General features: G+C 55.6%; 3 protein-coding genes across 8 annotated transcripts; 1 reads left to right on the top strand and 2 right to left on the bottom strand.

Moving 5' to 3' along the window:
- Positions 1-891: 891 nt before the first annotated feature.
- On the bottom strand, positions 892-11359 carry KIF7 (kinesin family member 7). 3 transcript variants are annotated; one of them, XM_064668985.1, is made up of 18 exons: positions 10905-11359; positions 9457-9657; positions 8804-9215; positions 7713-8244; positions 7260-7397; positions 6890-7114; positions 6270-6469; positions 5883-5989; positions 5418-5573; positions 4916-5118; positions 4606-4803; positions 4263-4388; positions 3766-3942; positions 3269-3484; positions 2841-3047; positions 2173-2371; positions 1931-2080; positions 892-1745 (listed from the first exon to the last, which is right to left on the bottom strand). In XM_064668985.1, the coding sequence occupies exons 1-18, from the start codon at positions 11203-11205 to the stop codon at positions 1360-1362; spliced, it is 4134 nt and encodes a 1377-aa protein (XP_064525055.1). In that variant the 5' UTR covers positions 11206-11359; the 3' UTR covers positions 892-1359. The 3 variants fall into 3 exon arrangements, with proteins under 3 accessions (XP_064525055.1, XP_064525056.1, XP_064525057.1); XM_064668986.1 differs by having other exon boundaries at positions 892-1742; XM_064668987.1 differs by having other exon boundaries at positions 6270-6442.
- Positions 11360-11754: 395 nt separating this feature from the next.
- On the top strand, positions 11755-14950 carry LOC135420972 (ras-related and estrogen-regulated growth inhibitor-like protein). Its single transcript, XM_064668995.1, has 4 exons — positions 11755-12231; positions 12613-12666; positions 12923-12999; positions 13544-14950. The coding sequence occupies exons 1-4, from the start codon at positions 12093-12095 to the stop codon at positions 13967-13969; spliced, it is 696 nt and encodes a 231-aa protein (XP_064525065.1). The 5' UTR covers positions 11755-12092; the 3' UTR covers positions 13970-14950.
- Positions 14951-15150: 200 nt separating this feature from the next.
- PLIN1 (perilipin 1) lies at positions 15151-22209 on the bottom strand. 4 transcript variants are annotated; one of them, XM_064668991.1, is made up of 10 exons: positions 21108-22209; positions 20369-20459; positions 19531-19729; positions 19320-19402; positions 18746-18998; positions 18298-18560; positions 17639-17773; positions 16708-16941; positions 15934-16218; positions 15151-15400 (listed from the first exon to the last, which is right to left on the bottom strand). In XM_064668991.1, exons 1-10 carry the CDS (start codon positions 21395-21397, stop codon positions 15329-15331), a joined length of 1905 nt encoding a protein of 634 aa, XP_064525061.1. In that variant the 5' UTR covers positions 21398-22209; the 3' UTR covers positions 15151-15328. The 4 variants fall into 4 exon arrangements, with proteins under 4 accessions (XP_064525061.1, XP_064525060.1, XP_064525063.1 ...); XM_064668990.1 differs by having other exon boundaries at positions 15151-16218; positions 21108-21467; XM_064668993.1 differs by having other exon boundaries at positions 15151-16218; positions 20369-20427; positions 21108-21467.
- Positions 22210-23324: the final 1115 nt, after the last annotated feature.

The raw sequence follows: 23324 nt of genomic DNA, 5'->3' as shown, positions 1-23324 counted from the left end.
AGATGGGATTGAATGGAGCTTGTTTCCTGGGAACACTCTCTGGTGGGGAAAACTGTCAGTTTCCCTCTGCAAAGAAGGGAGGAAGCGGGTACTCACTAGTGGTTATTTTGCTTCTGAGAGAGGTGCATCTGCTTCAAGGAGGTGGTGGACTGATACACAGGCATGGAGATCCAAATCTACTACTTACTTCCAAGTAGGATGGACTCCTATTTTCCCTATTGAAGATTTTTGTTTCAATGGCAGAAAATAAAGTCTCTGAACTTAATCTTGTGCAGCTCAGCCACACCCAGAGCCCCCAGTAATATCCCCCCCCCCCTTACTGCCACACTACTGCTAGCAAGGAGGAAGATCAGAAGGTGGTTCCTACATCAGATGCTCGCTTTTTTCTTGGTGTGTTACTCCTCAAGTGGGGGTTGTGGTAGCTGTGTGCCTCATGACTTCAGGCTGAAGCAGTTGCTTGCTTTTTGGGGTCAGGTGGCCAAGCTGCCCTTCTCCCTTGCCCTTCTTAAAGCAAATACCTGGGCTTTCATTTCTTGCTCTGCCAGAATTAAACTTATGTCCCCCTTCCTGAGCTGTCAGTCACCCTTATATCCATACTGGAAGTTCTCCCAGGAATATAAAAACACTCCTTAAAGCAGCTTATAGTCTGCAACAGGAAAACAGAACCAGAGTTACTTTTATCCTGGATGTTTCAGACAATTCTGCTGGTGGCTGGAGATGCTTTTCCTGTGGCAACTTAATGTAGGAAGCCACCTCTAGTAGGGAGCACTTAAAGCAGATCTTCAAACCTTAAGGCAACACTGAGAGCAGCTGAGTTCCTATGCAGTGAGATTAAAATAAAGCTCTTTTCTTGTGTACCTGGAGTAAGTGACCAGTGGACTCTATGCCAAGTGACTGCTTCATAAAACTCACTCTGCTTTATTAAAAAAGTTACAGTAGAAATGTAAAAAACTCCAAGTTACTACAAAAAAATGAATGTACAAGTTCTGCAGGACTGCAGAGCATCCCCCTCCAAGGCTGCCAGGGCTGAGCAAGCCCTGCAGCAGCGGTTTCCAAATTGTAAACAAGTTTTTAGTGTTAAGAGGCCAGGGTGGAGGGTGTATCCTGCTTCACAGTGTTTCAGCTGCTGCAGGGGCAAAGTGTCCTCTCAGTGCTGTCTGGACTGGCAGCAACATGGAGAGTGCAGGCTGGTGCTCCCACCTTACATGCTTATGATGAAAGGTCACCTTTCTTTTCCTCAGGCCTCTGAAATGGAACAGGGTTGGAGCCAGGCTGGCTTGTGGGGCAGGAAGGCACTCAAGCTATGTCAGCACTACCTGCTCCTCCCTGCCCTGTGCCAGGTGGATGTTAAGCCGGTGTCTAGAGGGGGTTTTTCCTCACGTCAATCATGGCTGGGTGGTGAGGCACTGGGCTCATGTTCAGGCTGGCTCTGCGCACTTCCCGGCGGGGCTTGGAAGCAGGAGCAAGGCTCCGGGGTGGGTGCAGCTCGTGGGGCTGCCCCGCCCTCAGCAAGTGCTCCACATCCCTCTGCCGGAGGTCCCCGGGGCTGTCGTTGGGCAGGGAGGAACGTCTCCATGTGGAGGGCAAAGGGGCGTGCACCAGGTCCCTGCTCTCCTCCCTGACCCGATGGCTCTCTTCAGTGACAGCCAGAGGCACGGGCTGTTCCCCAGGGCTGGATTCCTCACAGGTCCCGAGCACAGGGGCAGCTCTGTCCCCAGCCCCATGAATGCTTCTCTCCATCCCTGCTGGGAAAAATTGAGGGTACAGCGAGGTGAGTATCAGGATCTCTGCTTTCCTCATCAGAACTGGTGCCTGTAGAGCACTTGCTGAAAGACCTGTACCCTCACTGCTCCAAGCTTTTGGGATGGGAATTGGAACTCCCTTTTAACTTGGCAGGAACAGCAAAGCCCCAGCCTGGGTTTCCTCTCACCTTTGGCCTGTCCAGGATGGAGGTTCATGTTACTCAGTCTCTGGTTCAGCTCCTGGTTTGCCCACATGTAACGGCTCAGCTCCTTTTCCAGCACCTGAATCCTTGCCTCATACTGCAGCCTGCTGCTGGCCAGCCCCTCATCCATGTGCTCTACAAGAAAAAACAAGGCCACTTCAGCATGCAAGACCCCTGAGAGACAAAAGCAGTGGCACTGCTGCCAATGCCGGGGGCTGAGGGGTTACCACGGCTCTGCTGCAGCAGTAACTGCATGTTCTGCTCGTGCTCCTTCTGCTGCAGGGTGAGCTGCCGGTCCATCTCCAGGCGCTGGCGCTCCACGGCCGCCTCCAGCCAGTACACCAGCTGCTGCTGCTCCTCCAGCTGCATCTCCAGCTCCGAGAAGGCAATGTGCTGCCTGTGCTGATCCTCTCGCAGGGTCACCACCTGGCCAGGGCCCAAGAGCAAGGAACACTTCAGCTCCTTCAGCACCCCGGAAGATCTCCTGCCCCACTGAGCCCTGATCAAGTTAGTTTTTTGGTACAGCTTACAAAGGTTAGTAGTGCTGGGATGTCAGAGCTGCCTCGTGGAGGGAAGAGCAAGGTGTGGCTGCACTGATGTGGCAGAGCCACTGCAGGGATCCATGCATCCTATGATTAGTTAAGCCCCTCTCCCAGCTGAGGGTCATGGTGCTGTGGCTTTTTGGCCTGACTTTACAGGGCAAAACTACAGTAGGAGGCAGGGAGAAAGCTTGAATGAGGAAAACAAAGATTTTGGTCAGATCATCATTTCTGTTAACAATTCCTTTCAAGCCATGTTATATTAATTGTGTGTTCTGGCTGGCTAATAATTTAATCAGTAATAGCCAGTAAATTAACTACAGCTCCCACCAGCACAGAGGGCATTTGTGTCCCACCTTGTCAAAGTACTTGCAGAGCAGAGCTCGGGTCTCGGAGGAGGAGAGGTAGCTGAGCTTGGCCATGAGGTTCATCTCACACTGGGACAGCAGGCTGGCTGAGGCCCGCAGGACTCGTTGCCTGCACGTGATGGACTCATTCTTGTACTCGATGGCTGCATCCAGAGCCTCGATTGCCTCATCCAGCTGGAACAAGATCCGTTCCTCCTGCCAGGGCAGAGCTGCAGTTAATAGGGAGCAAAGGGTTTGCTCTGTCTCACCCTGCCCCAACCTTCCCTGTCATCTCAATAGCGCCAGTGAGAAGCTGGGATATGCACAGTTTGGGGATGTGAGGAAGCATTTGCCAGCAACCCTGTGCTCTGGTCTTTACTTCTCTCGTGCTACCTCATGCTGTTGCAAGCAGAGCGGCCCAGCCCAAGCAGAGGTACCTCTGGGGACAGCAAGGTGCCGTGACGCAGCTTGTTGTCGAGCTCCAGCCTCTGTTTGAGCAGCTGGTCCTTCTCCTGGCGCAGGCTGTTGATCTCCTGGCGGATCTGCTGCTGGTCGTGGGCACTGCCATGACGCAGCTGCCCGTTCTTCTCAGTCAGTTCCTTCTCCAGGTGCTCCAGGCGGCTGGACACGCGCACTATGTCATCTGTGAGGGCCTGCAGCACAAGGGGATCTGCTCTAAAGGCAAGTCAGGCCCTCAGCCCCTTTCTCTGTAGGTCAAGTGACCCCACAGTCATAAGCCAAAGGCTAACAAACCAAATAGCTCAGAGGCACAGCACAAACAGGCTGTTACATAGAGGCAGATTTCCACTCACTTCCCAACAACACCTTGTCCTGGCCTGCAGCCCTCTGCTGTAACCAAGATAGCACCCAGGTTTTCCAGCCTCCACCTCTGCTGGAAATCAAGCAAGGGGTTGGGGTGTCACTCTTGTCCTACCTGGCTGGAGCGCAGTCGTTTGCTTTCCAGGCCACTCTTTTCCTGCAGCAGGGCTTCCTTTTTGGCCACGATAGCTTCCCGCTTCCTCAGCTCATCTTCCAGCTCATCCAGGGCTCGGCGCTGCTCAAGAACTTTATCCATCTCCATGTCCAGCCACTTCTTCTGTTCCTCAATTTTCTGATGGAGAGAGAGGTAAAAGGCATGTGTGTGTGTGTGCAGATAGCAGCAGCAGTGCACAGGACTGCTAAGAGCAATGGAGTCGAGACCAGAATGAGAGTCTCGATTCCATCTCTGCTACTGACAGCACAGACTCGGCTGGTTTTATCCTTCCAGCTCCAAGATCTAAGTCTTCTGCTACTAGATGCAAGTGATAGTATGGGCTGTCCTCCTCAAGGGCAGGATGGGCTGAGGTCCCTGTTTTCAGATCTCCCCTGTCAGCCTACAGTCTGCCAAGCATCCGCTCTGAGCAGGAAAGAGGAGGCAGACTCGCTCTGTACCTGCTGCTGCTCCAGGCTGATCACGGAACCGTTGCTGCCGCTCCGCCGCTTCCTCTGGAAAGCCGCAATTTCCTCAGTTTTGATGCGCAGGATTTTCTGGTGCTGCTCGTGCTTCAGTTCCAGTTCCTGGGTGTGAAAGAGCAGCCATGAGCATGGAGGGAGCAGAAGATGTTTGCCCTACAGCCAGGGGCTGAGGGACAGGTTATGTTCTCCTCTAGGTCCTTGGATATTCTCTCTCCATCTCCATGCTCTGAGACCCCATCAGAGCTACCAGCTTGCAGAGCCCACCCATCGCCAACCTCACAAATACCACAGTGGCACAGCTGCCCCTGCCCATTCCTACCTTGACTCGGTGCTGTCCCTTGTTCACCTCTGTCTCCAGCCGCCGTTTCTGCTCGCTCTCCTCCCGTAGCCGCCGCTGCAGCTGCCCCTGCTGCCGCCGCATCAGCTGGATGTTCCTCTCCAGCTCCTGCACCCGCTTCTCGCTCTGGGCCGAGAGCGACACCAGCCTCTCTGTCGCCTGCTTCTTCTTGCACAGAACCTGCCAGAGGGGAAAGCTGCCCTTGGCCTCGGCACCTCCCCCGTGCCCTTTGCAGAGGTGCCCCCAATCTGCCCCCGCTCGCTCTTGAGTGGCCAGAGCTCTTCCCACTCACCTGTGCCTTGCTCTGCGCGACCGCCACACGTGTGCGGTACTCCTGCAGCTTGCGCTTCTCCCCAGGGTCCCACGGCTCCTTGCCCTCCAGCTCCTGGAGCTGCTTCTGGCTGTCACTCAGCTCTGCCCGCACCTGCTCTGCTTCCTGCTCCAGCTCGCTGATCTTCTGGCTGTACTGCCTGTTCAGAGCCTGGGCGTCCTTGCCTGCAACACAGTCCCCTCCCTCACAGCCAGGATCCTCACCTTTCCTCTCTCTCCCTCCAAGTATTTCTGGCTACAGAGACCAACTGCTCCCTTTCCCTCAGCCACTCCATGGAAGGGAGAAACTAGTGGAAGGGTTTCTGTCAGCTAGAGGAAGGGAGAAACAGGGCTCCGCTATCTACAGGAGAAGGGGCTGAGCACAAGCAATGCAGGAAGATGAGGATGGAAGCACAGACCACACATCGTAACTAGGAGGCCATTTCATGGGAAAGGGGTGCATTTTCCGGCCAGTTGCTCTGCACCTGTCTTAATGAGCTCTGTGATCAGCTCCTCCTTCATGCGGATGTTGATCGCCAGCTCTCGGATCTTCTGCTGTGCTTGCACCAGCCTCCACTCAGAGTCCTTTCCTGACAGGCGCTCCCAGTAACTGACCAGCGGTTCCCGCTTCCCACAGACCTCTGCAACACAGATTCCCAGGTAAGGAAGGCCTCATCTTAGTAGTTGGGTGACAGGACAATCCGATCTCACATCTGTAGCCAGAGTCTGGCACAGCATCGCCCAGAGTCACCTGCAGCTTCCACCAAAACACACACTCTTGCCAGAACTCTTAACCTCAGGAGTTCAAGTTTCTCCTTAACAAAAGCAGCTGGACTGTCATCTGCTCCAGTTTTGTCCTCTGGGATTATCCAGGTGGGACATCAAGAGCACCCAACAAAGTACCCAGCAGCCTGCAGGAGACTGCCCAACAACCTATGGTTGCTACTTGCCTTTTGACAGCTCCAGCTGCTCCTCCTGAATCGAGTGGGCATTGCCTCTACTTGGCTCCTCACTCAACATGCAAATCTCTTTCTTGCTCCAATTTTGGATCCCATTTCTAGAAAAAGCAGCAAATTAATCAGTTTGGTCTGGGCATTGCTACAGCTGTTCCCAGTAAGGACCCTTATGATCTACAGACTTCAGAAGGAGATGAAAACAGTAGCTGTGGTCAGGAAAGATAGTAATTAGCTCCCCAGGGAGCAGTAAAATATCTCAGCAGAATCACTGACCCCACAGGCAGCATTTGCTCTCAGACGTGAGAGCTGAGCTGCAGTGGTGGGACAGCCTGTCACACAACTGACAGGGCACTGCACAGGGCTGGGACAGCCCCAACTCACCGGCGCTGGGACAGGGACCGCTTCTGTTCCCATTCCACCTCCTCTCCTGAGGACAACGCTGATGGCTTCTCTGAGTCCTGGCTGAGCTCCCTCCTCAGCACCACATCTCTGACCTCAGGATCACCAGTCAGGCATTGTGTGTGGTTCGGGTGCCATCCTGCCAGCTCCTCCTCCTGGAAGGAGAAGTTGCTGTTGAGTTGCTGGGGCATGGAATTGGAAAGAAAGGAAACATGCTGCATGAGAGCCAGTGTCAGAAAAAGCAGCTCCTAGCTGGGCATCACTGCTAGACACAAAGAGAAGCAAAAAAATGGAGTTGAGCCTATTTTCAGTAGCACTGGTGTGTTGCCAGACCCAGCTTCCTGCCCTCCTGCCTTCTGCTGCTCAGACACTGAGCAATTCTGGGACTCACCCATAACATCAAAGTAAAAGCCTCACTATTGAAGCTGGGCTGTTTTTGCCAGAGTTGTGAAACTCCACGGATTTGAACATGGAGTGCAGTCCTCTGGACTACACTTCTGACAAGGGTCACGTTCAACAGCAGTGAAAAAGCAATTCCTGCAGTGGAGAGCAGCCAAATGAAGAGGCAGCAGTTCTTCAACAGCACAGCCTTGTGCCCTCACCTTCCTGCAAAGGGATCTTCCACTCTGCTCAGGAAGGAGCCCTGAGAGAACCCCACCAAGGCCGTGGGACGAGGCAGCATCCAGTGGGGCCGTGTGAGGTCTCTGGCTGGCAGTCACCAGGTGAAGGTTTTCCAGGAGTCCTGGCACACACAGGTTTGGCATTGCCATCTCCAAGCGCACATGCAGCTCTGAGATCTTATCCTGCTGCTCCTGCAGTTTGTCACTCTAGGAAACAATGAGAAAAATGTGGTTATATACATGTTGATTTCGGACCTGCTACAGAGGAACCTGAAAGCTGGGCTGGGCTTCTCTGGGCAGGACAAGGAGGAGTGGGGCAGGTCCTTACAAAGAGAGCAGAGCCCAGAAATACCTGCAGCTTATACTGCTCCATGGCATCCTCCAGGGCAGCCAGGAAATCACGGTTCTCCTCCTCCAGGCGCTCCACTTGCCTCTGCAGTTTGGCCACCTGCTCATCTTTGACAGACTCACATTTCTTCTCGGTGTTCACCTGCTCCCCAAAATACATGAGAGGCAGCGTCAGCATCCACCTTTGCCCTTCCCTTCCCATGCTGGACTCTGCAAGGGCATAGCAGCTCTGCAGACCCAGATTTTTCCTGCAAAATAAATCTCTCAGCTGCAGCTGAGTCCAACTTCTTCCTGCCTGCCGGGACGACCATGTCTTTCTGCCTCCCTGTGGCCTCCTGGATAGGATTCTTCTCCTCCTCTCTCTCTCCTGACCCTTCCATCATGCCATACTGGGGCTGCTGCCTCTAGTGGCCGCCAGATGAATCCAGCCTCAGAGCTGCAACACCCCAACTGTTACCTGGGCTTTTGCCAGCTTTGAACTTTGTGCCTCAGCGCTTTGGTCCTCCATGGAGGTGCTCTCAATGCCGCTGTCCAGCCCGGCTGAGGTCAGCTCACTCCTCTCGCTCTCCACGGTGCACAGCCACTCCTTGACCCGCAGGATCTGCTCCACTGTCAGGTTACTGTCCTCCTGGAGCTCCATCAGCAGCCGGTACGCGGCGTCGGTGCAGGTGCGGTAATGGGCGCACTCTGCCAGCAGCCGCGCCGTGGGGTCGGGCGCGCAGCGCTTGGCGCTGCCTGAGCGGTTGATGATGCGGGTCTCAGAGCGCTGCCGCTGCTCCAGCGCCTTCTGCAGGTTCTTTATCTGCAGGTGAAGCTCCTCAATGTGCTCCGTCTCCTTGCGGCAGTTCACCACCGCCTTGTTCTGGATGTTCTGAGCCCGGTTGGCGTAATTCAGTGTGTTGAGGCTCTCGTCGAAATCGGAGGAGGATGGGCTGACACAGGCTATCATCACAGTCTGGGCGTTCCCCCCCAGAGAGTCTTTCAGGATCCTAGGGAAGAGCACAGTGATAATAATAGCTGAAATACAAAAATAACACAGGAATCAGAAGGTTTTCAATCTTTTTCAGAAGTTAAGCTTAAGGAAAACAATATTCTTGTTCAGTAGTTGGTTTGGCGCTAGTGAGGTGAGTGGAATCATTAAGCGGAGGATTTACAGTTTGCACCGTGGCAAGTTTCCATCTGAATAATTCCTGAGGCTCCCCGACTGTGATCACTGCTAGCTAGGCACGTGCTGCAAGGGATCCTGCTAGAGATTGCAAAGACCACCTGCTTGAGCTGAGAACTAACTGCAGGCCATCAAACAAGCCTATGGGAAGCTTTTTTTATTCCCTGCCAGGCAGGAAGCATAGGAAAACCCACAGTGGCACCCCATCTCGTCTTCAGCAGCATGACTCATACAAGCCTTGTCTTTGCCAGCGCTGCAATGAGCTACTGTCATTTCTATCGTGGCCTCATTGCTCCTCAAGCTTCCTTAAAAGAAAACCTGCAGAGAGGGTAAACCTGTAAAATGAGCCCATAAGACATGGAGTGTCCTGGTCCCAGCGGTACCTGGTGATTTTGGAGTCCCTGTATGGGATGTGGGTGGTCTTTCTCCGAGGATCTCCCAAGGCACTGATGACGTTGCCCAAGGCCAGGAGGCCACAGTTGATCTGGATACTCTCCTTTAGTCTCTCCCCTGTGTTTCCTGTCTTCACAATTCGCTCTGAGCCTGCCAGGTCCACAAAGTGAAACTTGGAGACCAGGACCTGTCCGGCGGCAGGGACGGAGGGCGGGCGGTGATGTAGGGGGAGGCGTCCAGCCCCACGCCGCTGCTCCATGGTCACCGTGAAGATGGTGTGCGAGCGGCTCGACTGCCTGTTGATGTGGGTAGCTCCCGTGTGCTTGGCTGTGTTCCCCATCTCCAGCAGGCTCAGCACCTCGTCCAGCCCTTCCACTTCCGACTCCTTCACACCGCAGAGCACTGCAAAGCAAAGGGAGCTGTGCTTGGGAGGGATGGGCTGCCCAAGGTTGCAGCTCCTCTGCACACCTGGTTCTGTCACCCTGCTCATACTGTGCCGTGCACAGACCAGCTTTCAGCACTAAGCACAGCAGTCTGCTGCAGGAGATGGAGGGAGAAGACCTGGCTCTCTCTTCAGAGATAGATGACCCAGCCCTGGCCCCTGACATGGGAAGAAAAGGAGCACGTGCGCAGCTACACATACCAATGTTCCCCTTGTCATCCTCCCGGATCTGGATGTCTTTGCTGGCTGTATCCACCTGCAGCAAGTCCCGAAACTCCTCCTTGTACACTTCCAGGTAGGACACTCGTACCGTGTAGTCGATCAGGTCATTCTCATCGATGAGCCTGAAGGCCTCGGCCATGGCTCGTGGGATGATGCCCTGCTCATCTTCATTGATGGAAGCTGGCAAAGAGAGGCACAGGGTCACAGGGAGCAGGGAATGTCTGGGGACAGAGCCATAGACAGAAGCCTGCCAGCAGCATACGTCAGCTGGAAAGGAGCAACCTCACAACCCTCCCACAGCTCAGCCCTCACAGCCCGGGTTAAACATCCCACAGGACCTTTGGGCAAATCCTATCCCACTGCCATGCTGGATTCCAGCAAAGCTGCTCATTTCCAGTCCTTCCTCAAGAAGGCTCAAGAATGCTCCTTAGCATTTTAGCACATAGCAAACACTATGCCTGCAGCTATAGTGTGCTGTCCTTTGAAGCCAGCATGACTCCACAACTTTTCCCTTCTCTGAGAAGTTTTTTTTTTGTGCTTGCAGCCTGCAAGCAGCACTCTGCTGTCTGAGTTTAAAATGGTTTTCCTTTTTTCTCCAACAGCTGTGTAAAAAGGTGATTCCCAAGTTTGGTGCTATGATAGTCTAAATTGAGAAACTGAAAACAGAGGTAGACTGAAAGTATGGAAACAATTCAATGTTTACAAACTATGCAATTAACTAAAGCTGACTGAAACATTTACTGTATGTCCTCTGAAACAGATCACAATGCTACTAAACCAGGATGAAAAGTTTTTCTCTTTCCCCAACTTCTTCCCATAAACAAACTAACAGGATTAACCCCTGCAAACCTCACTCTCCTTCAGGTTTATTTCAGGACCTAGGAAGATCACCACCTCCTCCAGAGCAGGTGGAGGACCAGGTCCTGCAGTGGAAAAGGAGAAACCCTACATGCTGTGATCTCAAAGGTGATTTCCTTGGAGGGTGGTTACAGCAGCATGGGTGGAGAGAAGGAAAGGCTGCTGGGGGGAAAGGATGGGGAGGGGTGGTACAGGAGTGGGGTTGGGCTGGTGGGGGCTAACAGGGTGGAAGGGTTGGTTAGGACAGTGATGCTGGAAGTGATGGAGATGATGATGCTGTAGGGTTTAGATAGAGAGCACAGGTGCTGAAATGGGGGTAGATGGTGAGGCTGGAGGGTTGGGAGAGATGGCTGGGATGATGGTGGTGGTGGTGGCTTGGCTGGGGATGGAAGGAGGTGGGGATGGAAGAAGGTGCAGTGTGGGACTGCTGGGGAGACCTGGGAGTGGTGGGAATGCTGGAGGGACAGAGATGCTGGCGGGGCAGGGATGCTGGCGGGGCAGGGATGCTGGCGGAGCAGGGATGCTGGAGGAACAGGGATGCTGGCGGGCGCGGCGCTGCCGCGACTCACCGACGCTGGCCTCCCCGATGGTGTAGGTCTTGCCGGAGCCCGTCTGCCCGTAGGCGAAGACGGTGGCGTTGAAGCCGCGGAAGAAGGCGCGCAGCAGCGGCTGGACGCAGGCCCGGTACACGGCCGCCTGCCCCGCCGCCTCGGGCAGCACGGCGGCGAAGCGGAACCGGCGGCGGCCCAGCGACACCTCGCCGGTGGCGGCATCGCCCCGCAGGCAGGGCCGGTGCCCCCGCAGCGCCTCCCGGGGCAGCAGCGGCCGCACCCGCACCGCCACCCGCACCGCAGCCCCCTCCGCCGCCATGGCCGCGCCGGGCGCCCCGCGATGGCGTCAAAGGCTCCGCCCGGGCAGGGGAAGGAGGGAGGGAGGGAGAGAGGGAAGGGAGGATGCGGCGGGGTCAGGCGGCCGGTCCTCGCCAACCCCCAGGCAGCACCCGGGAGAGAGCGGCCGGGGGGGGGAACGGGGATGCGGGAGGGCTGCGGGGGCTGTGCGGCGGGTCCGGGCAAGCGGTGGGTGCTCCCGACGAGCTCCGTCGCTCCAGAGATGCTCCATCACTCGGGAGATGTTCCATCATTCGTAGGATGCTCCATCACTCACAAGGGACTCTATCCCTCGTGCGGTACTTCATCACGTGTGGGACAACGCTCCGTCAGTCGTGAGATGCTCCATCTCTCGTGAAACAATGTTCCCCAACCCCGTGAGGTGCTGGAGAGTCACTTACAAGGGGCTCCATCTCTCATGACGTGCTCCGTCCCTGACGAGACTCTCCAGCACTTGTCAGACACTCCTCCACTCCTCGCGGGCATTCCCACGGTCGCCATGGGGAAGGGACAAGGGGCTACGTGGCGCTGCCAAGGGGCAAAGTGCTCGAGGTGCAGGCGTGGGCACCTCCTGGGATGCAGTTTGCAGAGCAGCTGGTGCAGACAGCCGGAGCTTCCCGGCCGCCTGCTGCGCTGGGGGCTGGCACGGCCGGCTCCAGGCACTGACGTACGTTCAGGACAGTCTGAGCGATGACAAAGTTTTTCATCCGGCTGCCTGCAGTTCCCTCTGCACCGCCCCTGCGGCTGCGGGGAGGGGTATGGTCCTCGCGGGTCCCCTGGGTGCCGTGAGAAGCACTGGACCGTCGGCTGTGCCGAGAGGAGTTGTGCACACACTGCTGGGACTGCTGGAGAGCCACGGCCACGCTCGGAATGGGGCTCCGGCTGCCTCTGCGCCGGAGCACCAGCTTCACCCCCGACCACCCTGCCCTCATGGAGGTGCCTGGCCCCACTGCCCTGAAGATGGAAGCAAATGTCCTTGTTATGGGAGCGGACAATGTGGGGAAATCAGGTGAGCTGGGAGCATGAGGTTCCCAGGCTGCAAACTGCATCAGTGTTTGGAGAACCAGCTGCAGGGAGCAGCCTGTGGAGCAAACTGGTGAGATGGGGCTGACCCCTTGTGATTTGAGCTGGGGAAGGTGAGCACAACCTTGTAGGCATCGGGTGAGGGACGAGGGAAGGTATTTTCCACTGAGCTGCAGTTTGCTGATGCGGTGGGGTCATGCTGTGCCTCTGCTCCGCTCGCAGACTGCTGGTGGCCAGGGGAAAAACAGAAGCCGTTCATGCTGTTGGGAGTTTACAGGGGGATAGTGCCTGACTCTGCTCTGAATCTAGAAAGGAGAATTCTTCCGGTTTAGGGTTATTCTGGTGATTCTTATCTTTCCCTCTGCAGCTCTGACTGTGCGTTTCCTGACCCGGCGCTTTATCGGGGAGTACGGAGACATGGGTGAGTGCCAGGCCAGGTTCCCATTAGGGACTGGGGTCAGGAGGCAGCCCTGCTTCTGCCCACAGGATTTCCTTCCTGCACATCCTCTCCTGCCTTTCTCCAGAGCCTTTGCCTTCTCCCAGAGGCTCAGTGGTTGTATTTATTCACTGAACCATCTCTTTGCTCCAGAACTGATTCTCTGGGGTGCAAAAGGTCCCAGGTGGCAGCTGGTGATACCATGAGGATAACTTTTTTTTTTTTGGGGGGGGGGCGGCAGAATTCATCTACAGCCACAGCGTGACGGTGGATGGCCGAGAAATTCTCTTCCACATCTGGGATGCCCCCAATTCTCAGGTGAGAGGACTCCCCTCCTGTCACCCATTTCCACTCCAGGGACAAGAAACGCTTTATTGAAAGTTACCTGTGGGAAACCACAGGCTGGGAGCTCTAGTTGAGCAAAGCTCACACATCAGAGGTGATCAAACCCTTCTCGTCTGCTGAGCATGGGGCAGCAGCATTGCTGGCAGGGTAGCAATAGTCACTGTAGCCCATGGTCCTGTGACTGAGGACATTGAAGCTGAAGCACTAATACTGCCAGCCCAGAGTAAGGACAGGGCTGTTCTAGAGAAATGGAAATGCTGCTCTGAGGTCCCCATGCTGTTTTCACCTACAGCCTGCAGTGCTTGGCAGCTGGGTGAGGAGGTGAGGACAGTGATGCTGAAGGCCAAATTGTCCCCCTTGGTGAGGTCTTCCAGGTGCTACTCTGCCTTTTCAGTACTCCTCTTTCTCTCTCCCCTTTTGCTGTTTGTTAGGCTTAGGATTGCTGCACCCTCTTCTAGCAGGTAGGTGTGGAGGAAGGGAGCCAGATAAAAATGCCCTTCCTTTTCTCTTTCCCCAGGAGCAGACAGAGGATGGCTCCTCAGAGGAGAAGCGAATCCAGTGGGCAGACAGCTTTGTCCTGGTCTACAGTATCTGTGACCGTGCTAGTTTCAACATCCTGCCCCTTAAAATCCAGTTCATCAAGGCAGCCAAGGAGGGGCAGAGCCAGGAGAAGGTGCCCATCGTCATTGTGGGCAACAAACGGGACCTGCACCACCAGCGGGTGGTGTCCAGCGAGGAGGGTCGGCTCCTTGCTCTCTCTTTAGACTGTGGTTTCTATGAGGTCTCTGCAGCTGAGGCTTATCATGGGGCCCTCATGGTCTTCCATGGACTGGCCAAACGCATCCCAGACACCAAACTGGCACTGAAAAAGGGTACAGGGATCCGTGGCATCGTCAAGACCATGTCGGCTGTGTTTACCCGCAAACGAACGGACTCCCTCTGAGCTACAGCGTGGATGTTGCTGCTCTCTGTGCTGCCCGGCTGGGCCAGGCCTCCTCCCTGGGTGCCCTTGGAGGTGGTGTGAGTCTTTCCATAAGTACGATGGGTTCCTTGCTGTCCTTCTAATGTCAGGGTCTGGGTGTCCAGCCGATGCAGCCAAGGACTGAATGCATTACTCTTGGCTCTGTGATGGGACAGAATCTCTACTCTCTGCTGTACCAGCTTTTTAGGTGCCTCCTGCTTATTCCTTCTATCCCCCAACACTGGAAACCACTGGGCGATTTTGCCACAGCTCCAGGCAGCAGCATCCCCAGCTTCTGCAGCAGGAGCTGCCCAGGCTGTCGGTGAGCAGGGGTGACATGCTGCTTCTGTACAGCACCCTAGTCCTTGTCTCTCCACTCCTACCCTGGGATCCTTTTTCCTGTTAAATGCTCGTCAGGATCCTCTCCAGTAACCCTGGAGCACCCGTGAGCTGGCAAGGTGGGGGTTTCTCTACCGGGAGGCACTGGCAGTTCCCACGTGTGTCTCACTGTGTCCCAGAGCCCATGGCTCCGGCTGACCCTGGAGGTCCTCGGTGAGGGCTGATGCCTCCCATCCCACCCACCTTGCTTTTGAACCGTCCTCTCTCCCACAGCCTTTCAGTGATCACAGCCTTTCCCTTGTGCGAGTGAGCGCTCAACAGGCTGTGCCTGGGAAAAAACAGGCTCTGGGCTTGTTCCCAGGATGGGGATGGTACCACAGGCCTTCCCAAGCCACTCCTTCTGTAAGGCTGCCTCTCCCTGGGGAGGAAAGGAGGTGGGAAAGGGGGTGTCTGAGCTTGTCGCTGAACCCTTCTGCTGCTTGGAGGCTTTTCCTGCCTCTCCCCAAACCCTTCCCCTCATGCCCTGGGAAGACTGTGTTGGAAGAGGGTTTGTGTGTGCTGTATGGACACTTGACTTCTCTGCTGTGTTCTTCTGGAAATGCAATAAATTGTGTTTGGCAGGAAGCCCTAGCTCCTTGGAGCTGTGAATTCATACTTGGGGCATGGGAAGAAGCACGTATTGTGCTGGGCATGAGCACCCACTGTCCCTGTGGCAGCTACCCGAGGGTGTTTCCCGCACCCACTCCCTTGGCCCTGGTTTGGGGGTCTCACCCCACTCTGTTCCCTTGGTTTGGTGTCTCACTCCCATAAAGCAGCCGAGCAGATGGGGCGAGCAGCAGGTAGGAAGGTTTATTATTGCAGTGAGTACAAGGCATTGTGGGAAGCCAGGTGATCCTGTGGGAGAGGGGCTCCAGGAGCTCCACCTGTTTTCATCAGTCATTTTCCTGACCCCACCATCTATCCCACCACCAGCTGGGAGGGAGATGCCCTGGGCTTTCCTACTCATGAATCCTGCTGGTCAGTGGGAATCTTCAGCCCCTCCATGGAGGAGCAATCTGTGGCCAGGGATGGGCCCTGCAAGGGGAGATGAGGGAGGAAGGACAGGGAACCAGGCTTGCTATGGTGATGTTTGATGGCTTTGCTGTCCTCCCTGCTCTCTCAATGTGAAGCCCATATAAGTCCATGCTATCTGCTCAGCAGGGACCAGGGTAACCCAGTGCTAGCCCTGGCTGGTCCCTTTTCCTCTTTTCTGGTCTCACCACTCTTTCTACACCTCCTTCACCTCACCGCTCCCCTCTGGTCCCACCTCCCCCTACCTTCTCCTTCCGGCAGCAGGGCTTTTGTCTGCCTTTATTACCTCACCCTGACTTTGATGCACATCCTATGGCCTGTCTACCACTTACAGCTCCTGTCCTGGTACAGGGGTGCATGTGGGCAGCTGGCAGGGGGCCTGGGCAAAGCGTACTGTGGGGGGATTAGAAGGGGGGTGGGATGTGCTTGTCCTCCCCACTAGCTCAGTCTTTCTTGAAGACAGGAGTGTAGAGGTTGCCATAGTAAGCCCGGCTGTACATGGGCTCGGGGCTGAAGCGGTAGGAGCCCTCACTCACCCGCCTGTTGTAGGGGGAGAAGGCGGATTTCCGCGGGAAGGGGTACTCGGGCTCGAAGGCAGGGCTGCGGTAGTAGCTGTGCCGCAGGAAGAGGGGGTCCTCGAGCCCCAGGAAGGAGAGGGGGTGATGGCCACGGTACCGCCAGTCACCTCTCAGCTGGGATTTCTCCTCAGCGGAGGGGGCAGCAGCCTTGGTGTCCTCCTTCTCTTCCTTCTTCTCTGTCTTCTCCGGGTCGGACTTGCTGCCCTTGGGTGCCTCTGCTTCCTTCACTGACTGCCTGCGGAGCTGAGAGATGGGGTGAGGACCCAGCCAGGCTGTACCCACCTGCCAGCCCTGCCCTACCTGTGCTACACAGCCCCCCACCCCAAACTGGGAGAACCTCAGGATAAGCCAGTTTGCCCCCAGAGGGGCAACCCCTGAGCAGCTGTGGTGGAGAAATGATCCCAGGGGAGCAACAGGGTGGGGTAAAGAAGAGGGGACATAGTCTCAACATGAACTTGCACCTTCCTAGAAATGTGTGGTCACACCCTGGCTTGGAAATGAACTGTGTGAAGGTGCCACCACTGTCCAACCTATTGCTTCTATTGGGGAACTACTGTCACAGCTTGGGGGATGCTTCAGGAGGAGGGTGGGACTGAGGTGTCCTCACAGCACCCCATCTCCCCACTCTGGTACCTCCTGACATTGCCTGGAGCTATGAGATGCTCATGGGAGGAGGCTGGGCAAAATGGGGTTTGCTAGAGAGGGACAGGACCTGGCTGGGGACAAACTCACCGGCACGAAGCTGTACAGGGTGCCCAGCAGATGCTTAGGGGCACTGACGAGGGTCCCCCCGAGAGCATCCACTGTTTCCATGGCCCTGGACAGCCTGCGGGGGGTGAAGAGGATCAACCCCTCTGCCGCATCCCAGGCCACGGCTGGGACCTTCTTCACAGTGGAGATGCCGGAGGAGCAGGCGCTTTGCAGGTTGTGAGCCACGCTGCCCACCAGCCCAGGGTCCTCCCCTGCCTGCCAAGAGAAACCAGCTCAGCTCTTGATCCTGGCCCCTTCCCCACCAGTCCCTTTGGGTGGGATGGGCTGGCCCTGGGCTCCCCTTCCCCTTCACAGCTTGAAGCCTGAGTGCTTTCAGCTCACTGCTCTGGAAGAGCCACTGGAGCCCTTTGCAGCAGGGTTGCTCCCTGTCCCCGCCAGCTCCCCCCACTCCAGGCCCCCGGGGACCCTCTGCTCCAGGCTGTGCTTCCGCTGCAGGCAGAGGCGAAGGGCAGTGACCCCAACCTGCCGCTTCCCGTCCCCATGTCCCAGTGGAGCCAGTGCTGGAGACTGTTCCCAGCCCCTCCAGCTCACACCACCCCTTGCTTCTGGGACCATGGGGGCGGGGTTCAGGAGTGTTCTGGGGCTCAGTTGTGAGCTCTGTGCTGACACCCCACAGCTCCAAAGGAGTCTTGAACATACAAGACAGCGTGACCCTGCCTGGTACAGAGGCTGCCCACAGCCCCCAGCTTTGGGGAATCAGGGAAGAGGACTGCTGGGACTGCCCCCCTGCCAAGCCCCCAACTCATCTCCTCCAAGCTGCAGTTCAGGGTTCAGTGGGGATGGGGGCCTGTTCCCCAAGGGTGTAGGGGAAACAGCCTCCATGCTGGCATGGTCCATGGGTAGGAGGATGCTTTGGGGTATCCCTAGCTCACTGCCCTCCTTTTCTCCATACCTTGCTGTGGTTGTTGTCTTTCTTCCCTGCCTTCTCCTGCTTCTGCTCTGGTGCCTTGCTCTGCCGCCGGGTGCTGCTCTGCCTGTCACTGTGGGCCGGCGGTGCCGCGGGTATGCTCGGCTTGGCCAGGCTGCCCTGGAAGAGCAGCAAAAAGCCATCTCTCAGAGGGAGCTGGCAGGTCCCATCCACTCCATCCTGCTTAGCCTGAGGATTTTTCAGGGACCTTGGCATGCACAGGGAGCAGGGAGTTCATTTGTGTATCCGAGGAGAAACCCCAATGGCAGACGGGAGCTCTGGGATTTTGGGAGAGGCCAGGGAAGGGGTTCCCACTGCAGCACGGGGTGGGAGAGGGGCCTCTGTTTCCTCATCCCCTCTAGGTCTCTGGAGGGGCTTTTTGCTTTAGGAAGGATGTTATGGCAATGCCATAAATCAACAATTATACACTGGGAGTCTGCTAAAAATAACTTGTCCCACTGATGTGGTACATGGTTGTGTGTGAACATCACGCAGGAACCAATGGCCCCACCTTGTCCTGCTGAGCAGGAGAAACATACTCTGTGCTTGGACTTCCTCCAAGCTGCCTGCAATGTCTCATGTGAAAATTAGCTCCAAAGAGGGTATGGGGTGCAGAAACCCAGTAGGTGGGATTTGGCACTCACCACGATGGGGATCCAGGTGGCCAGCTCCTGCCCTTTGGTTTTGGCACGCTGGAGGCTTTGAGTGGTTTGCTGGTAAGCACGGTGGGAGACAGAGCTAACCAAGGCACCAATCCGGCCCAGGGTGCTGGGAGAACTGGGAGTGCTGGGTGCACTGGGTGTGCTGCAACCACTGGGAGCACTGGGAGCACTGGCAGAGCTGGCAGTGCTGGCCTGCTGCTGGGAGACCTTTGCTGTTGACTGATGTTTCTTTTTGGGCTTCTGATCTAAAAGGCAGAAGAGCACAGGCAGAAGAATGGTGGAAAGATTACAAGCTGATGGGACAACCCTCTGAGGCAGCCCTACACCAAAATCCAGGGGCTGCCTCCTGCCTCATACACTCCACAAGTGAGGAGCTGCCAAGCCAGCCATCACCAGACACCCTCAGAGGGGATTTAGGTATCAGGACTACCTGCTTCTTCATCCTCCTCTGGCAGCAGGTACTCCATCAACTTCTCCAGCCCTCCCAGGGCTGTGTCGACCCCCGCAGCTGCCATCTGGGTCACCGAGTTCTTCCTTGTGTACTTTGCCGTCGTTTCCACCGTGCTCTTGGTGGCCTCATAGCCCTCCGCTGCCAGCTCTATGATCTTATCCATGGAGCTGCCAATGGTGCTTTTGGCACTTTGGAGGGGGCAGGAGATGGTGTCTTTCAGTTCAGATGCAAGCTGCCAGCAGAGAGATGGAGAACAGCCCTGCTGGTGAGCTTGGGGTGGCATGGGACAGCTGGGGGAACCACAGGGACCCCAGCCATAGCCATGCCAGTAAACAGCTCGGAGAGGGGCATAGCAGCTCTCTCCTGCCTGGGCTGGAAGTAGCTGGCAGGAATGGGACACAGGACATTTTTGATCTGTGTCTGGGAGCCTTCACTTAGGCTGCCTTGTTTTCCACCCAGCAGCCCCTCACCATCCAGAAACAAGACCAGAGAAGATGTGCTGTGGGGTCTGCAGTGGGAGCGGGGGTTCCAGATTGCCCCGCCTATGACTTACCTTATCAACTGGATACTGCAGGGCAGGGATCTTCTCCTCCAGGTGGTCCAAGCCACGGCAAGCCAGGTTGTTGGCCACAGCAACTACCTTGGGCAAAAGCACGGTAAGAAAAGTACCCCAGGCTGTCCAGGCACATGCTCGTGCCATCACTGTCCCACCAAGGGAGGCTCTGGTGGGCACCCCTGCCATGCCCCCCAGCACTGGCACTCACACTGTGGCTCCAGCCTGCGCACCACGGGCTCCATGCCCCACATGGCCAAGGCACCAGCGCCCTGCATGCCCCGCTCGTACACCTCACACACCGAGGCCATCAGTGGGTGGGCCTCCTTGGTGCTGGTGTAGGTCCGCTGGAGGCTCTCACAGGTTGAGCTCACCACTGGCAGCTGCAGGACCCTCTGCAGCACGTTCTCCTGCACATCAGATGGGCATCAGTTAGCCAACAGCCCTTCTCTGAGGAATGCCCCATCACCCACACACTGGTAGCATTTGATGTGTTTCAGAGAGCACAGAGGACCTCGGCTTGCACTGAAGAAGGCCATTTCTCAAACCCTATTGAGGGTCTCCTATCTATGTCCTGTAAGACATAGCCACGGACAAGCAGGCTGTCTGCTGCCACTGAAGGAGGGGGACATCACAGGCAGTGTTGGAGGGATGACAGTCCCTACTCTTCCCATTTCCCAAGCCCAACTGTCTGGGTTCTCCCTCTGGCTTTCCACTCTGGTGGAAAACTCCATGTCTGATGGAGGTTTGGGGCTACAGTGGGGCCATGGATGAAGGACAGGCACTGCCGGCAGCTGTCACATCAGGGCTCACATCAGCTCAGGGTTAACCTTTTGGAATCTGAACTATTTAATTTCAAGCAAGCAAAAAGGTTTATTTTTTCCCTTTGATGATGCTCTACACTGTTGCAGATAAAGATCCATAAAGAGATAACACAGTGACATGTGGGACTGTGAGATGTGACTGCTGTTCACCTGGCAGAGTTGTATGTGCTACCTGGCCCCCTGGCACACTTCTGCCCTCCCCTCTCTCCCTCTTCCCGCACCCACCTTGGCACTTCCATTCTGCAGAGTCTGACTCTTCTTCACTGTCATCGTGGCGCATCCACCTGCAAAGCAAAGTTGGGAGCCGCAGACCCCACTGCAAAGGCAGGGCTGTGCTCAGGCTCCCTCCCTCAGTCCTGCACCCCTCCAAGCACAGCAGGGCTGGGAGCTGGGCTGAGACACACACCTCCCATGGGTGCAGTGGAGGTGGCATTGCCCAATGCTTGACTTTTTACCAGTTAAGCTGTAAAACCAATGTCTCCACACAGCCCTCCCCTGACAGTGTGTCCTAACACCTAAAGATGCACAAAATGAGCTGAGAGACATCTAGTTAGCAGTAGTTACAGTACAGGCAGGATAAAAAGCAAACTCAGAGTAACCAGGGTGCTGACAGATGTGCATAAGAATAGACTCAGGCTGAGAAAGAGCAGAGAGAGGAGCTGTGGATAGGGATGTGGTAAGATGTCCAGCTGAGGTCAGCATCCCCTCCTCATACATCTGCTGTTTGTAATGTCAGTGCCTGTTCCTGTGCAGCTCCAGCTTGATGCAGGGGACAAAAGCACTGCAAAACACTCCCCTCCACTGCTCCTGGTTGGGTGACAGCCGAAAACACAACTCCAGCTCCCAGCCCCAGCACAGGCTCCCTTTTCTTAGCAGCAGATGAAATTCTGAAAATCTAAAAAGAGTGGGTGATCCCTCCTTTCACCCCCCAGTCCCATTGAAGCTGTGGGCACAGGCTACTCACCGAGGGGCAGCCCGTTCCCAGCAGAGCAGGAGCAGAGGTTGGTGGCTGCACTGTCCCTTCACCCGGGTCCTCTGAGGGTGATGCTCTGTGCTCTGGCCACTACCACCACTACGAGGCCCCACCTCCCAGTTGCGTGGGTTTGGAAGCTGACGGATTGTGGTGGAAACTGGCCAAAAAGTTCCCTGAAGCCACCGTAATTGGGAACAGATGATGGCAGAAAATCCCCTTTGTTGTCTTCCCTGCACAGCCTGTGGTACAGCTGGGATGCACGGGGATTTAACACCACTCATTCAGGAGAAGATGAGAAGAAGCTGCCTTTGGACTTCACCAGCTCAAAAGCAACAGATCATGAGCAGCCAGGGAGAAGGTGCAGAGTCAGGCAGAGTTTCCCAAGATATTAAAATCTTCCTGCATTTCTGTAGCCCCTATTTTGCCCCATGGCAGACCAGGATACCATCCCCTGCTGGGAAGCCTAACACAGATCAAGAACATAGTTTCTCCCCAGGAGAGTTTATTGAGCAGAAGGAGCAGAAGGCAGATGTAGGGGACAAATCCTGCATTAAACAATCTGGTTTGGCCAGGTCTGCAGTTTCTAAGAGGATTCATTGGTCTTGGTGAGGAGGTTTTTAGCTGAGGGTCAGGGCAGACACTGCATTAGGCAAGCTCTAGGCATTTGGACTAGATAGAAATGGAGGAAAATATCAAGTTGGAAGTGATCTCTGGTGGTTGCATTACTCAACTCTTACTGAAAAGTAGGGCTACTCTCAAAGGTAGATCAGGGTGCTTAAGATCTTCAGTATTGAAAATCTCCAAGGACCAGATTCCCATCTCTCTGGGACTTGTGCTAACTATAATAAGGGTAAACTAGCTTTTCCTTATGTCCAGAAGGAATTTTCTCTCTTGCAATTGGTGCCTGCCATCTTCTACCTTTGCTCTGTGCACCTTTGAGCAGAGTTTGTGCTCCAGTCAGTGCCGGTACAGCATGTGCTCCATTCCTCTAAATGCTTATCCTTTCAATGATTGATCCTCTGCTGGACCCTAGTCGATCTCTCCTGTGCTGGTGGGACCGAAGCAGGACACAGTTTCCCAGATATAAGCTCACAAATGCTTCACAGAGAAACAACTGCCCTCCTTGACCTGCCAGCAACTGAAATGCTGCTCTCCATGGCCTCGCTGCACGGGAGGCACACTGACAACTCATTCCATCATCAGCAAATCCATTTGTGGTACTGACTGGAATAAGAAAAGACATCACCTGCATGGAGCTATATCAGGTCTTGGTTATTGACTTTGGAGACCAAGGATGAGCCACACTGATGAGACAAGGACAACAAAGAGGACAAGTGCCAGAGGACAAGGCAATAACCAAGGGGATCAGTGCAGATGAGTGATCCAGGCAGCCTGCTGACATGGGGCTGCTGTGTGTCCTGGACCACCTGGTGTGAGGCAGGGAGACCTCTGGCACGTGGCTCAGAATGCCTTCAGCTTCCAACCACCCCGTGCAGGACACAGAGGTGTGAACCCAACATGACTCCATGGTTCCCTGCTCCTGGCTGTGCTGCCTGTACATAGGGGTGGGAGACTTCCCAGGGACATGGGAAAGCCACACATGGGAGGTAAATACCCCCCCTTCCTTCCCAAAGAGTCCAGAGTTTGCTTCTAGCCTGGGGCCGTGCAAAGCTTGCAGGCCTGCCTTGCTGGCTGGGTACAGAGGCACATGAATGTGCTGGGCTGCCTCCAGCTCAGCGCTGAGGTGAGTCCCTGCCCTCCAGACAGCGGGACAAAGGGCATCAGCCTGCTCAAAAGTTTGCTCTCTTGGCACTGAGACTTTTTCCAGCCCTGCTGGCCTGGCTAAAAGTGCAGGGGGCATGCCAACCTCCTCTCTGCCCTGGCTGGAGTCAGGATCAACTGAAAACACAGCCTTTGCCCTACTAACGCTTTCGATCAGTCCCTCCCCTTCCTCTGGGGCAAAGGCTGTGCCAGCCCCAGGCTCTGCAGTGAAAAGGTACCACGGCCTCCACCACCCCACCGCTCCAGCTCACACCAGAAATGCTTCCTGTGTCCCTGCAGGCAACATTTAGAGTTCTGTGGATCTGTGGGGTGCAGGGAAGCAGTTTCACACCCTTGCCTCTGCAGTCTCCTCTGTACCATTAACATACCACGGTGAGGGGATAAGCCATATCCCCAAAGCCCAGCAAGACTTCTCTACACTTTGGT

The sequence above is a fragment of the Pseudopipra pipra genome, chromosome 12 (assembly GCF_036250125.1).
Source record: "Pseudopipra pipra isolate bDixPip1 chromosome 12, bDixPip1.hap1, whole genome shotgun sequence".
Classification (NCBI taxonomy): Eukaryota; Metazoa; Chordata; class Aves; order Passeriformes; family Pipridae; genus Pseudopipra; species Pseudopipra pipra.
This window is presented reverse-complemented; position numbering and strand designations above follow the sequence as displayed.

Coding starts and splice junctions, on each gene's coding strand:
- PLIN1 (XM_064668990.1), bottom strand. CDS start 21,397: ATGAGTGGTGTTAAATCCCCGTGCATCCCAGCTGTACCACAGGCTGTG. Junction 19,730..20,368: donor TGCAGAATGGAAGTGCCAAG/GTGGGTGCGGGA, acceptor TCTGATGTGCAG/GAGAACGTGCTGCAGAGGGT. Junction 17,774..18,297: donor CCACCTGGATCCCCATCGTG/GTGAGTGCCAAA, acceptor CTGCTCTTCCAG/GGCAGCCTGGCCAAGCCGAG.
- KIF7 (XM_064668985.1), bottom strand. CDS start 11,205: ATGGCGGCGGAGGGGGCTGCGGTGCGGGTGGCGGTGCGGGTGCGGCCG. Junction 9,216..9,456: donor GGATGACAAGGGGAACATTG/GTATGTGTAGCT, acceptor TTTGCTTTGCAG/TGCTCTGCGGTGTGAAGGAG. Junction 7,398..7,712: donor CAAAGCTGGCAAAAGCCCAG/GTAACAGTTGGG, acceptor TTTGGGGAGCAG/GTGAACACCGAGAAGAAATG.
- LOC135420972 (XM_064668995.1), top strand. CDS start 12,093: ATGGGGCTCCGGCTGCCTCTGCGCCGGAGCACCAGCTTCACCCCCGAC. Junction 12,232..12,612: donor GGACAATGTGGGGAAATCAG/GTGAGCTGGGAG, acceptor TTCCCTCTGCAG/CTCTGACTGTGCGTTTCCTG. Junction 13,000..13,543: donor GGGATGCCCCCAATTCTCAG/GTGAGAGGACTC, acceptor CTCTTTCCCCAG/GAGCAGACAGAGGATGGCTC.